Source organism: Sycon ciliatum, chromosome 4 (genome assembly GCF_964019385.1).
Source record: "Sycon ciliatum chromosome 4, ocSycCili1.1, whole genome shotgun sequence".
Taxonomy (NCBI): Eukaryota; Metazoa; Porifera; class Calcarea; order Leucosolenida; family Sycettidae; genus Sycon; species Sycon ciliatum.
Genome location: NC_088646.1, coordinates 7,367,324 through 7,379,503, shown reverse-complemented (window position 1 = coordinate 7,379,503; position 12,180 = coordinate 7,367,324). Strand labels below are relative to the sequence as shown.

The 12,180-nt window shown below is 48.2% G+C and overlaps 1 protein-coding gene across 1 annotated transcript; it reads right to left on the bottom strand.

Moving 5' to 3' along the window:
* Positions 1 to 277: 277 nt before the first annotated feature.
* Positions 278 to 8,133, bottom strand: LOC135814198 (uncharacterized). The gene is made up of 6 exons (XM_065327283.1): positions 7,736 to 8,133; positions 5,184 to 5,231; positions 4,770 to 4,842; positions 3,577 to 3,602; positions 2,783 to 2,809; positions 278 to 1,310 (listed from the first exon to the last, which is right to left on the bottom strand). The coding sequence occupies exons 1-6, from the start codon at positions 7,820 to 7,822 to the stop codon at positions 1,053 to 1,055; spliced, it is 519 nt and encodes a 172-aa protein (XP_065183355.1). The 5' UTR covers positions 7,823 to 8,133; the 3' UTR covers positions 278 to 1,052.
* Between the last annotated feature and the right edge of the window lie 4,047 nt (positions 8,134 to 12,180).

The window sequence follows — 12,180 nt, the reverse complement described above, 5'->3', positions numbered from 1 at the left end:
CCAAGTCACATACCAGCATCAGATACCTAGCTCTGCCTACATCCGTTGAAGCACACATACAACCGTGGCACCAGCAAGAGTGCAAATCCCTCAGCTTGGCAAATTAGCATTCTAGGCCAGGGTGTTATGCTCCCCCCCCCCCCTTCTAACGTTATCTTGTGACCCCTGCCCTGGGGTGTTTTTTTACTCTATCAGCACTAAACTCACTCCTGTTATTATCATGCCAGTGGTCACATGTAACTGATCATCAAACACGCTAACACATGTTCCCAACACATGTTGCTTGGTACACTGTACCATTGGAAAGTCCATTCAGATGTGCAAACATTGACGCTGTGAAGCCACCGGCGCCAGGTCAGGTAATGACAAAATTAGTATGAAGCTCAACTCGAAAGATCCAGCATGGGATCACAATAATGAGAGATGCAGGCTTATGCATATGAACGCTTGTCCAACATGCGCCCCTCAAACTTCATATCCGTAACCGCCTAAAATCCTTACTGGACCTGAGTGCTAAATTGATGGAGCAAATTCTGAAATAATTCATGTACTGCAAGGATTGATTATCAGTAAAGGCAATCACATGAGACAAATATGTTTTTTAAATATTAAAACTGTGATCCAGTGGTAATGTTCATTATGCAGTGTGCACGCATGGTGTATGTGTGCAGTGTGCATGCATGCAGTGCCAGTGGTGTATGTAGCCAGATAGCTTACACTTACCTAACTGTGGTCACCAGTAGATATCAGATATCCCGCGGCCTAGACTGGGCGCCCCTGCAGTAAAAGACTCCCTAGAAAGCGACCACACAATCTAGGGAGTATGGCTAGCTTGCAAGAGAGTATAACAAAAAGGGTTGAATAAAATACTAGTAACTTTGTACACATCGTAAGACATGTTCTTCCAGTGTTGGTATCCAGCCACGCGGGCTGGAATTCATGCAGATTGCAATATTCCTCCATGGAGTTCTGGTTCTCACACGCAGCAGCAGCCTGATTCATTCACACAAGCTGGAAGGCTGTGGAAGCACACACGCTTTGCCCAGGACACACTAGAAGACAAGTGCCATCGGCTCGTAGCCAAATATCGCGCTAGCATTTGATGAATTGGTCGTCGTCGTTACAGGCCGCGGGGTGGTCGTGTTGGTCATGTTGCTGGGTATTGTTGTGATGATGGGCGGATAGGTGGTGGGTGGCGGCTGTGTTGTAGCCGGTGAGTAGGGATACTCACCAACCATGATGTCCGTGATAGCCGACTGGATGACTAGAAATACACCCACCATCACCAAATACCACAGCCAAGTCTGAGGCTGCAGACAGGAGAAAGAGCAGCGGATAGACACAAGTCAATCCATGAAACTGTCAAACATGGTATAGGCATGTGTGCGTGCACGAGCGCGCACACACACACACACACACGCACACCGGTTGAAGTTTTCCTCGATCCTGGACTATATTTTACATTGGAACCAGAAATCGTACTTGGTATCCGAAGCACATGTACTTCCTATCCCAGCATCAGGCCCGTAGCAGCCCCATCATTTGGTTGGTCCGGCAAGATCCGACTTCGATGCTCCCCCCCCCCCCCCCCCCCCCCCGAGCCCACACTCATACATATGCCGGTACATGTACAAAAATTAATGTACATGATTGTACATACATGTACATGCATGTAATCGTGACCATGCAGAGTGACATAGGGCGAGAAAAGGAAGAAGGACGTTCGGCATGAGTCAGGAAAAAGGGCATCAGCATGTTGTGTCCGTCCAAACAGAACTTGTTGAAGCCTATGAAGGCATAGCAACCGTATCTAAATGCACATGTGATAAAAGAACCAAAATGGACCTTTGGAGGAGGAGAAAGGGTATTGCAATGGAATATCTTTGGTACAAACCCTATCTAGAAAGAATTGGAGGAAGAAAAGAATCAATACATTTCAGGAAGTACAGAGTAGGAACATTCACGGGCACGACTGTCCACATGACCTTCAGCAGGGTCATACTCTTGAAAGTGATGACATGTATATGTAGGTCTACTACCGGCACTACTATGTACTACCTCTATGCTACTTATTGCACACATCCTCATCAATGGTACCGGGTGGACATCCTGAGCTGCTCACATCTGTGAGGTCCCGCTTTTTTTTTTTTTTTTTTTTTTTTTTTTTTTTTTTTTTGGTCGAATATTGGTCCGGCAGGTGCCGGACCTGCCGGACTGCCTGCTATGGCATGCTGCATGGATCAGTTCCGCAACATGACCAACACAAAAAGCACATCTAGTAGATGGCATGATGAACGCATGGACTCTGGGCCGGCACCACTGACTGGCACGGCAGGAACGGTCATGGTCGGACCAGTTTCTACCAACTCCAATGCTCCTGGAATATTATCCAGTGAGCGATTTCAATCGCTCACTGAAAACACTGTGGAAGCACTGAGTACTAATCGGCTATCCTGTACACATTCCACTAGAGCCTATCTGTCATAAACTGCTCTTCTTGTTTAGTGAGAACTACATAATTATGTACTATGGAGGCTAGCTCACCACATGTTGCTAGCAGACTGCGAAGCTAAAACAAGCAGATAATGTGCATAGATCTGGCAATGCGTCCTCCTATGATACTAAAATATGGTAAGGGGAGGGGTAATTGGGCCCTGTAGCCTCCCTGGGGCTGTACCACCACCCCCCCCCCCCCCCCCCCCCCGTAGCTGGCTCCGGTCCGGTGACTACTGGCAGTGGGTGTACAGTGCAGCAGTACAAGTGCATAGAGTCTTCACCGTACCAATGTGCCACTCTTGTACCACTTGAGCTGCGCAAAGAAACACACCGCCATACACAAACACAAACACATTGCAGTAAGTAGCATAACACCAGCAACTAGTACAAGTCCTGTCCGCTGAAGAACACACAGCGACACCAGAAAGAAGAACACTACAGAGCTTTCGTGTTTCTAGTAGTAACTTTCTACAGATAATTTCTCCACCAAGTCCTGCACATAACACTCATACAATAAGCTTGGAAACAATCACACCGCACTGTTCTATTCCTGTATTGTACAAACTGGACTGTACTACAGAGCTTGCATTCGAAGTCCAGCACGAAGGTAGCTAGTTGATCATGTGCTCGGTCAAACCATGCATGAGGATATCTTCGATCCGGGAAAGCCCCTTATTGGAGATACACATCCTCGGAATAAAGTACTAAAGAGGTGAAGTATGTATCCTGCCAGCATGTACTTCAAAGCAAATAGCATATACATGTATGTTGTAGCATATACATGTATGTTGTGTGTTGTGGTAGTGCAGTCAGTGCTGCTCAGTGAAATCCAATCGCCCGTGAGTCAAGTTCACACCGGCAGTGGGTGCTGTCACTGCTGTGCAGCCCTAGGTCTGTGAACCGTGACTGGGATGTGAACTGGTGCCGGGCAGCGCTGTGCAGCCCTCGGCCTGCGAACACTGGGATGGTGAACTGGTGCAGGGCGCAGGCTTGACTCACACGATCGGATTTCAATGAGCAGCAGTGCACTTGTAGATTGCCTCATGCACTGTACCGTGACTTGGACTGACTTAAACTCACCAGGACTAGACAATTGGCTAGAGTGACTGTAGAGGGACACACACACACACAACACATGACATCGTTCATGACATCGTTCTATTTAGGACATGACATCGTTCTATTTAGGACATGTGAATACAAAACACCCGGAAGGTGCATATGCATGTTTGTGAGTGCACGCTGTAATGTTGGTCTCTTACTTTATTCCAACAACAACTCACTCGGAGCTCCGGAAAGCTCCGCAATATGATGCCAACAGAATGTCATGGTGTGCGTGCATGAGTACAGAGTCGGTGCGTACCGACTGTCAGCACAGGTGTGGAAAGCGGCCTATGTAAATGGATAGGAGTACAAACGGCACTGTGTATATATATATGCGTGTGACAGTCCATATAATGTATGTGTGAACACTACACACGCATACTCCACGCAACTCGCATCCCGCAGGATATTCAATGTTGGAGGAGCAACTATAGCCGGCTGCCAGCATTGCTGGTTTTCCATACCTATCAGTATCACGCCAATTCCGGCATAGACTCATCCTAGGTTTTCACCGCCATCATTCACGATCAAAATTTGATCGTGAACATTTCTAGCGTGGCCTGAGGCTAGCATTTAATGCTAGCCTCAGGCCACGCTAGAAATGAATTGGCTTCAAGGGCATAGCAAGTGAAGTGCCACAGAGTACACCTGATGATACGCATGTACAGTAAAACCAGGTGTAAGCGACCTCTGTGTTTAACGACCACCTGCTCTTAAGGACCGTTTTTCCATGCGCTGACAGTTCTACACAGACACTCTGGGACCTGGCTCTAAAGACCACCTGGCTTTAGCGGCCACTTTTGCTTGCACCGTGGGGTGGTCGCTTACACCAGGTTGTACTGTACAGTGGAACCGTCACCGTCACTACATACTCTACTACATACTAGTCTGGTCGGACATATACTTATACATGTACTTGCTTAGTACGGAAATCGTCCACCCTTGGCATGGGTGGGCATAGTCCAGTGTGTGCAGATAAGTGCAGTCATGTAGTACCTCAGATACTAGAAGTGCATTATTCCAGTAGCAGTCCTATCAAGCTACTGTCACTGGTACATGAACATGCCAAGCGCAGTACATGTACCAGTGATAGTAGCACATCAGCCACAAGCAGGGAGTAGTACAATGCCACTCCCCGGTCCCAAGCTCACTCTAACCGTCAGACTTACTGCACTGGTTTACTCCGAGCATGTACAGAGTACGCTCCGTGCTGCCCAGGACAAAACATACTACCAGCGAGGCCTACGGAAAAAGGAATATACACACAATAAAAATACAAACACATGTACAAAACGATCACAGTGATTCAGGCCGGCACACGTCATGGTTTAAAAATCCAACTGCATTGATTGATTTAGCACTACGTGCAGATTTCGACTTTGAAATGAATCTCTCCCAATAACAAATTATCTTAAACTTTCAACTGTGCCAGCTAAGACCATGCATGCTGATAACATTGCTGATAACAAGAGATCTTTACAGTTAGCCACTGTGCTTTCCCAGGCTAAGTAGAGATCACACCAAGAGTACATCTACTCTTGATAGCACCAATGAGCATGTGATAGTATTACGACTCTACTTACCAACACCGCCAGCGCCACACAGATGAAGAACACTTGGAGTGCTAATTTCTGCACGAAACACACAGTGACACATACACACAAACACACCCACCCACACACACACACGCACATACACACACACACACACACACACACACACACACACACACACACACACACACATACACACACACACACATGCAAGGATGAAACACGTGGTGGCATCATGCCAGTACACACCAGAGCAGGCGCTGTATGACGGTCCAGCAATAACAAGTGTTGTGACTATGAAAAAGGGTCACTGAGCAAGGTCACAACCTGTGCAAAGTGTCACTGTGTGCACTCCTCGCTACACACTACACACTACACACTACTTGGTCCACTCCACACCATACCACACTCCACAGTCCACATCAGTGTCCATGTCATAACCACCCTGTCATACTCCACACTGCACATCACACTGCACACCATACCACACTCCACATCACACTGCACACCATACCACACTCCACACTCCACATCACCACCACTGCCCCCTGGTGTCATAACCACCCTGCCATTCCACACTCCACCTCATCACACTGCACACTCCACATCACCATGACACTCCACACTGGCACACTCAACGCCACATAACACTAGTTGCCATACTCCACACCGGCACACTCCACGTCACAGAACACTAGTTGCCATACTCCACACCACACTCCTCATCACCGTGACTCCCGCTTATCACAGACCAAACCGTGACCAGTGTGCTGCTCCCAGTGACATTATACCTGGCAAAGTGACACCTACACACACAGATGCCAGACTCCGTCTCACAGTGCAGCAGGCACAAGAAACAGTGTTGCTCCTCTACATCTTGGTGTAAGGGTCAGTGTGTGTTTCCAGCTTGCCAGACACTCTGTTTCACAGCAGACCATGCAGAGCTCCATTGGATGGAGAAAATTGCAGATGCTTCTTTCCTCCCTGGTTTAGAGGTTAGCCTAGCCTAGCCTTGCAGTCTGAGTGCATTTAGAAGAGCGGTGGAACTTCAACCAACGGCCTGATAAGAGGTAGGCATTGTGTGCTGCAGATAGACCGGTAAATGTATGTGCCACATTAGTATTATAGTCGGTTGGTAAGTGAAACTGATCCAACCATCATTGATAGACCTGAGCAGTCAGAGCCATTGCATCAATGCCATTCACTGCACAGCCCAGTGCATGTAGTCGGCCAGGTCTGTATGCTACCCAACAGTGCGTACGAGTTCCAGGATCGGATAGCGCTAGAAAAGCAGGCATATATTATTTGTGCAGTCGGATTTCAATTGCCACTTTACTGTGCTAGTACAAGTACACCTGTGTATTGGTTATCCAAACATGTCCGGCGGTGAGACTAGGCCCCGGTTTGGATAAGTGAATAGCGAATTACTTGGATAACCATGTGTGAACCCTAGGTATTCCATAGGCATGCATGACTAGCCAAAATGCATTTGCAGAGGATTCTGGTGGTGTCTTCAATCTTCATCACCATTCCGTTTACCGCAGTGGAACCATCACAGGTGCTCAGACCAGTGGTGCAAAATCTGTGCTGTATCGCATGCATAGTTGCACAGCAGTTGGGAGCGGGTATGTACATACTGGCAGTGAAGCCCAGTGACTCAAGGAGTCACTACCCGACCCATACAGCACAATAACCTTAGGGTCAGCAGCTCGGTTGGTTGATTGACTTGCTCGCGACAGGTGAAGTTGGGATAACCAACGCCGCACCCGGCTGGACTGTATACCTAACGCTAAGCGCTGTCGGGTAATATATGCCGCTTTGCTGTAGTCTAGGCTGCAGGATTGAGGTTCTTGCTTCTTGTGCTCTTCACGGCATACCCAACTACCCAGATGGATGTGCCTTCTCTACAAGGCATGCTACTTGTTCTCTTCGGTCATCCGTCTAGTGCTTCATAACGTCAGTACAATAGCAGGGACGGATCCAGGAGGGGTTCCAGGGGTTCCGTGGGACCCCCTAAATTTCGTAAATGTAATACTGGCAACCATATGTGTGTCCGTGTACATGTATCAGCTATTCAGTGTTGACTATACTCCCCCTGTAGAGATCGCTGGTGGATCCGCCGCTGAATAATGAATTCCTAACGTTATTATGCTGCATACATTCAGTACATCCACTGAACCACTGACCCTTTACCCTCTGTGCCTCTATCCAGCTAGGGGGCATGATTTTACGCCAGGGCCACAGGCCTTCTTCATACACGTACTGGTACAAGTACCAGTGGTGCCCAGGCGCCTACAAGCCTACAGCCAGTACAGGCTACAATGTAGACATGTAGCCAGTGTAGGCATGCTTTGCCATGGCCCACGGGTAACCCATGTGGGCCATATTCCACAGAGGTGATACTTGTAGCTACCTTTGAAAGCAAAAAAAATCTGGAGGCAATGCATATTTCAATTTGCCTTTCGTGCCCCGTGTTTGTCAATCATTGAGGGAGAGCTGTATCTTTCAAACGCGGGGAATGCAGGCAATGGACACGGGGCTCTAGTCATTGCCAGGTTGTGTTTAGGCCTAATGAACGTTACCTTGGATGGCGACACGCCGTGATAGATAGCACCGTCATTGGATGCCATGCTGGAGCCGGAGCTCGCGAAGCCAGACTTTTCATCCATCCTGGCAGCGTTCGCTGCGCGGGAAGCCAGACGCTAGGGTTGCGTCGAGCCGGTCTACCACTGGAAAACAATCCTTCTCGGTTCCTCAGTCACCGGTCACTGGTCCTGCTACCTCTGTCTCTCCTGGTCAAGTGGGTTCGCCAGGTAAGCAATCATGCTCTTGAGTTCGCCATTGGTCACGGTTTTCAACACGAACGAGCATTTGCCAAAATGTACTACGTATCTACAAATATCGTCGAAATTTCAGACCTTCTCGTCTATGATTTCCAATGGTCACCTGCTCGGTCCGTGCCACCACACACCTAGCCTTTCACGGTTGTGCTGTCGATGTCGGTCAGTCGGACACCTACGTAGATCTATGACTTTGTAGATTTACTCATGAGTGGTGTACATAGTGTATGTTCGAGGTGCATGCTGAGCTAGAGACCGAAAGGTATGCCGCGGCGCTGCTTGTCACTGCAAACTGCGTGCACTACCAGCAGCGAGTACAAGAGTCAAGAGTGATCAGGCTGGTGATAGGCACAGGCTCTGCGGTCGCCTTGGCACAGTAGCATGCACTGATCAGCTGCGTGACCTAGCAAAGTAGCATGCATTCAGCGCAGCAAGGTCTGACATCACATCACGCTCTCCCACTCCCAGCACGGAAACTACTTGGCCTGATCCATTATAATTAAAGGGGAAGTTAAGGCAAAAATTAAAATTTCACCAGTTGTAGTCTTCGGGGTGCTGAGTCGAATGGTCTTGGTCCGAGAAAGCTGAGACGCTCCCTTCCTACTTGAATCCCAATCGAACTCGCGCACTTCCACCGAAACTGGGTGACTGCGCCCTACTAGATGGGGATTTGTATGCAAAATGTCACTAAAAGCGCCATTTCGTTCTTATAAAAGCACAGATGACCGCGATTGGCCCATATGTTGTAGTCTTTTGGACGCTGAGTCGACTGGTTTTGGTCCGAAAAGGCTGCGATGCAGCGTTCCTCCTTTATTCCCAATCGAACATGGTTGAAGAAGCGGTCACGTGCTCCTGGGTGCCAAAATCACCTGGTCACCACGCCAGCAGGCGACAACTTTCACACCAAGGTTCAACTCGAGTGACAGGACTGCACCCAAAAAAGGTCAAAACAGGCTGTAAGTTGTACCCTGCAGGCACGGTGACCAGCTGACTGGTGTACGCAGGAGCACGTGACCGCTTGTTCAACCATGTTCGATTGGGAATTAGGGGCGAACGCTGCATCGCAGCCTTTTCGGACCAAAACCAGTCGACTCAGCGTCCAAAAGACTACAACATATGGGCCAATCGCGGTCATCCGTGCTTTTATAAGAACGAAATGGCGCTTTTAGTGACATTTTGCATACAAATCCCCATCTAGTAGGGCGCAGTCACCCAGTTTCGGTGGAAGTGCGCGAGTTCGATTGGGATTCAAGTAGGAAGGGAGCGTCTCAGTTTTCTCAGACCAAGACCATTCGACTCAGCACCCCGAAGACTACAACTGGTGAAATTTTAATTTTTGCCTTAACTTCCCCTTTAATATTTATAGGCTATTCAGACTACGGCCAACTGTGACCACGTTTCTACGACTCAGACCTGTTTGATCAGCGACTGTGCATAAAATTTTGAAACACGACTGCATCACCATGGAAATTCAAGTTCAGCCGTGATTTTGGCCGTTGTCTGAATCGCCTATAAACTAGTATTAGTTTCGACTGACTGGCGACTGGTGTCAGTGAAGACCACTACTAATAAGCCCGTGATCGTTTGGTCGCCGCGGGATCCAGATCCAGATCTTTAGGATCCACTCTATCTGCATTGATCGATTGGTCGAATCCCGATCCAGATCCTTTGAATTTGGATCCGAGCAACCCTGCCCAGGGAGCAGGGTTGACTGGATTCAACGGATTCATTTTTTGCCAAACAAGACGTTTCATAGCCAGCAATCGCATGTCATCACGCACATTGAAAATCAACGTAATTTTGCGAATCGAACTTTTTTCAGGATCACTTTTCAACGAGGACGAAGCAAAGTCGGCTGAACGAAGCCTAGAGGAAGAAAATCACCTCAGTTACGTGTTTGACGGGTAACATTATTGGTTATACGCATTTTGTACACATACATGTACACGTGGAAAAGCGGTGCACCATGCAGATGAGCACGAAGAGTACGAACCTGGAGTGACTTTTCGATTGTCGTTTTCTACCTCAACATCGTCGACGCGTCGCGGTGGCAGTGTGTTCCAAATCTGATTGATTGATTCTGAGGGATCCAGTGGATCTGATGATGGGATCCGGATCCGATGAAACGATCACAGCTTCAGTGAGACATGTACATACATTCATATGTATCATAATTATTCGACATCATGACATGAACATGACTCTGTACCCGAGTGGTCTCCAGTCTCTAGTACTACCAGCACGAGTGGTGCTAGTAGTAGAGACTAATTATTCGATTAGAACTGCAGTCTACACACATTGTTTATTAACAAGAATGAAGCCTTTCTTGATTTGTGATCAAGCCAGTTTAGAGCACGCGTTTACACTGATGATGAGTGGGGGGGGGGGGGGATAGGGCTTATTCAGCTTTCCCTGGCTGAACTATCCCTACCCCAGACCCTGAGCTTGCCATACGTCCACTGATGGCGTATTGATGTACAAGTAAATGTTCAAGAAAACTCCCGACCCGGGGCGTATTTCGATTTCGCCTCTTGAACCTGAGAGGATTTCGTCGTAGACAGTGCAACACTTTTGTTCCTGTTCTTGGCAAATTATCTTCTGACTTTCTTTCGGTGAAGGCCTTGCCTTTTCAAAGAAAAAAAGGTGACAACCAGAAGGCCGTAGCACCTTGAACAGGCACTTCTAGATCCAAAACCTCATCACGAATATGTGCCACTGCCCACTGGCTGGCTTGCACATGTGTGATTTCGGATAAATAGAATGTACGCAGAACTTGTGACTCACAGTCACCCACCTGAAGTCAGCCCCCGCTAGGCCAACTAACCTCAGGCTGTCATCTAAATGGCTGAAAAACTAAAACCGAGGCGAATAAGGCCAGCTTTTAGTTAGCCATTCGGGGTGTCGCCCATGAAAACCAGTATTTTCGCAACCACATTTGTAGGGGGGGGGGGGCAACTTCCAAGTGCTGTTCGCTTCTACAGTACTTGAAGTGGAGAAACAATATTTTATTTATTCGCCGCATCACGTACTGGTACACACTACTCGCGGATAGTGCTCGAAAACTGGCAGATTCTGCTCGAAAACTGGCAGATTCTGCTCGAAAAGCAGTGAAATTGGCAGAACCAGGCAAACCGTATTGCGCGCGATTTGCAGGCACTTCAGTCCTTGAATGCGCTCGATTTCTTTATCCACATACCAAACACTGATGCATGAAACATGCCAGAAAAAGTGCCCTTGAAATTCTGCCAATTGTTCTGCCATCATCATCTGCCGGCATTAGGGTATTCAACTTCAACCCGTATTTGCCAAGGGCTACTACTATAATTTTTGTAGGGTCCCTGAGCGGATAATGCTCCGAAAATGTTCGTATAATGCTAATCATAATGCTCCAAAAACTACCTCATAATGCTGATTATAATGCTTCAACAAGGGCTATAAAATAATTATAATGCTCTTGGTCTGGGTCAGAAAGGAAGAAAGGCTGCACATATTCAAATCTGCCACTGAATCCGGCGCAATATTTTCCACAAGCTCCACCACCTTGTAGCACTATGACATAACCGATTCGCCAGTGGCTGCTCTCCATTGCAGCTTTGAGTTTGACGCAGGGCTATGACTGAATAGTCTATCATTATAGCAGATTGCGGGGGGGGGGACAAATTCTGGGGGTACCGGTAACTGTGCTATGAGTATGACCAAGAGTACATAACCCCAGGGGTTATGTACTCTTGGTATGACCAAGAGTTCATAACCCCCTGGGGGTTATCAGGGGGTTATGAACTCTTGGTATGACTATGTTACACCGGTGTGATCGGATTCCACTACGAGTACACCTACTCCGGATTCGGCCAATCGATCACGCTCACTCGAAGCGCACTTGCTCGGGAGTCGCCCAATCGATCATGCCCGTAGATCTACGGGCCGTATACGCGTAGATCTACAATGTACTCCCGCGGCCCGCGGCGTAGTCAGTTGTTTATTCACAGCATGTTTTTCGTGAACATGACAGGCCACGCACGGGACAGATGCCGAGGTACTCAGTACTCGAGGTGAAAGTGCAAAGCTCCCTCATGCATGGCCTCACATGCACAGCTAGCTCACGTCATGCGCTAGGCAGCGCATGCAAGACTCGGACGTGATGGATGCTAGCGTCGCGAGAGCTACAGTTAGCGCATAGGACTTTCGGA

Coding starts and splice junctions, on each gene's coding strand:
- LOC135814198 (XM_065327283.1), bottom strand. CDS start 7,822: ATGGATGAAAAGTCTGGCTTCGCGAGCTCCGGCTCCAGCATGGCATCC. Junction 3,603..4,769: donor GCTCGGAGTAAACCAGTGCA/GTAAGTCTGACG, acceptor GTCCCTCTACAG/TCACTCTAGCCAATTGTCTA. Junction 2,810..3,576: donor TAGCCAATTGTCTAGTCCTG/GTGAGTTTAAGT, acceptor TTCTTTGCGCAG/CTCAAGTGGTACAAGAGTGG.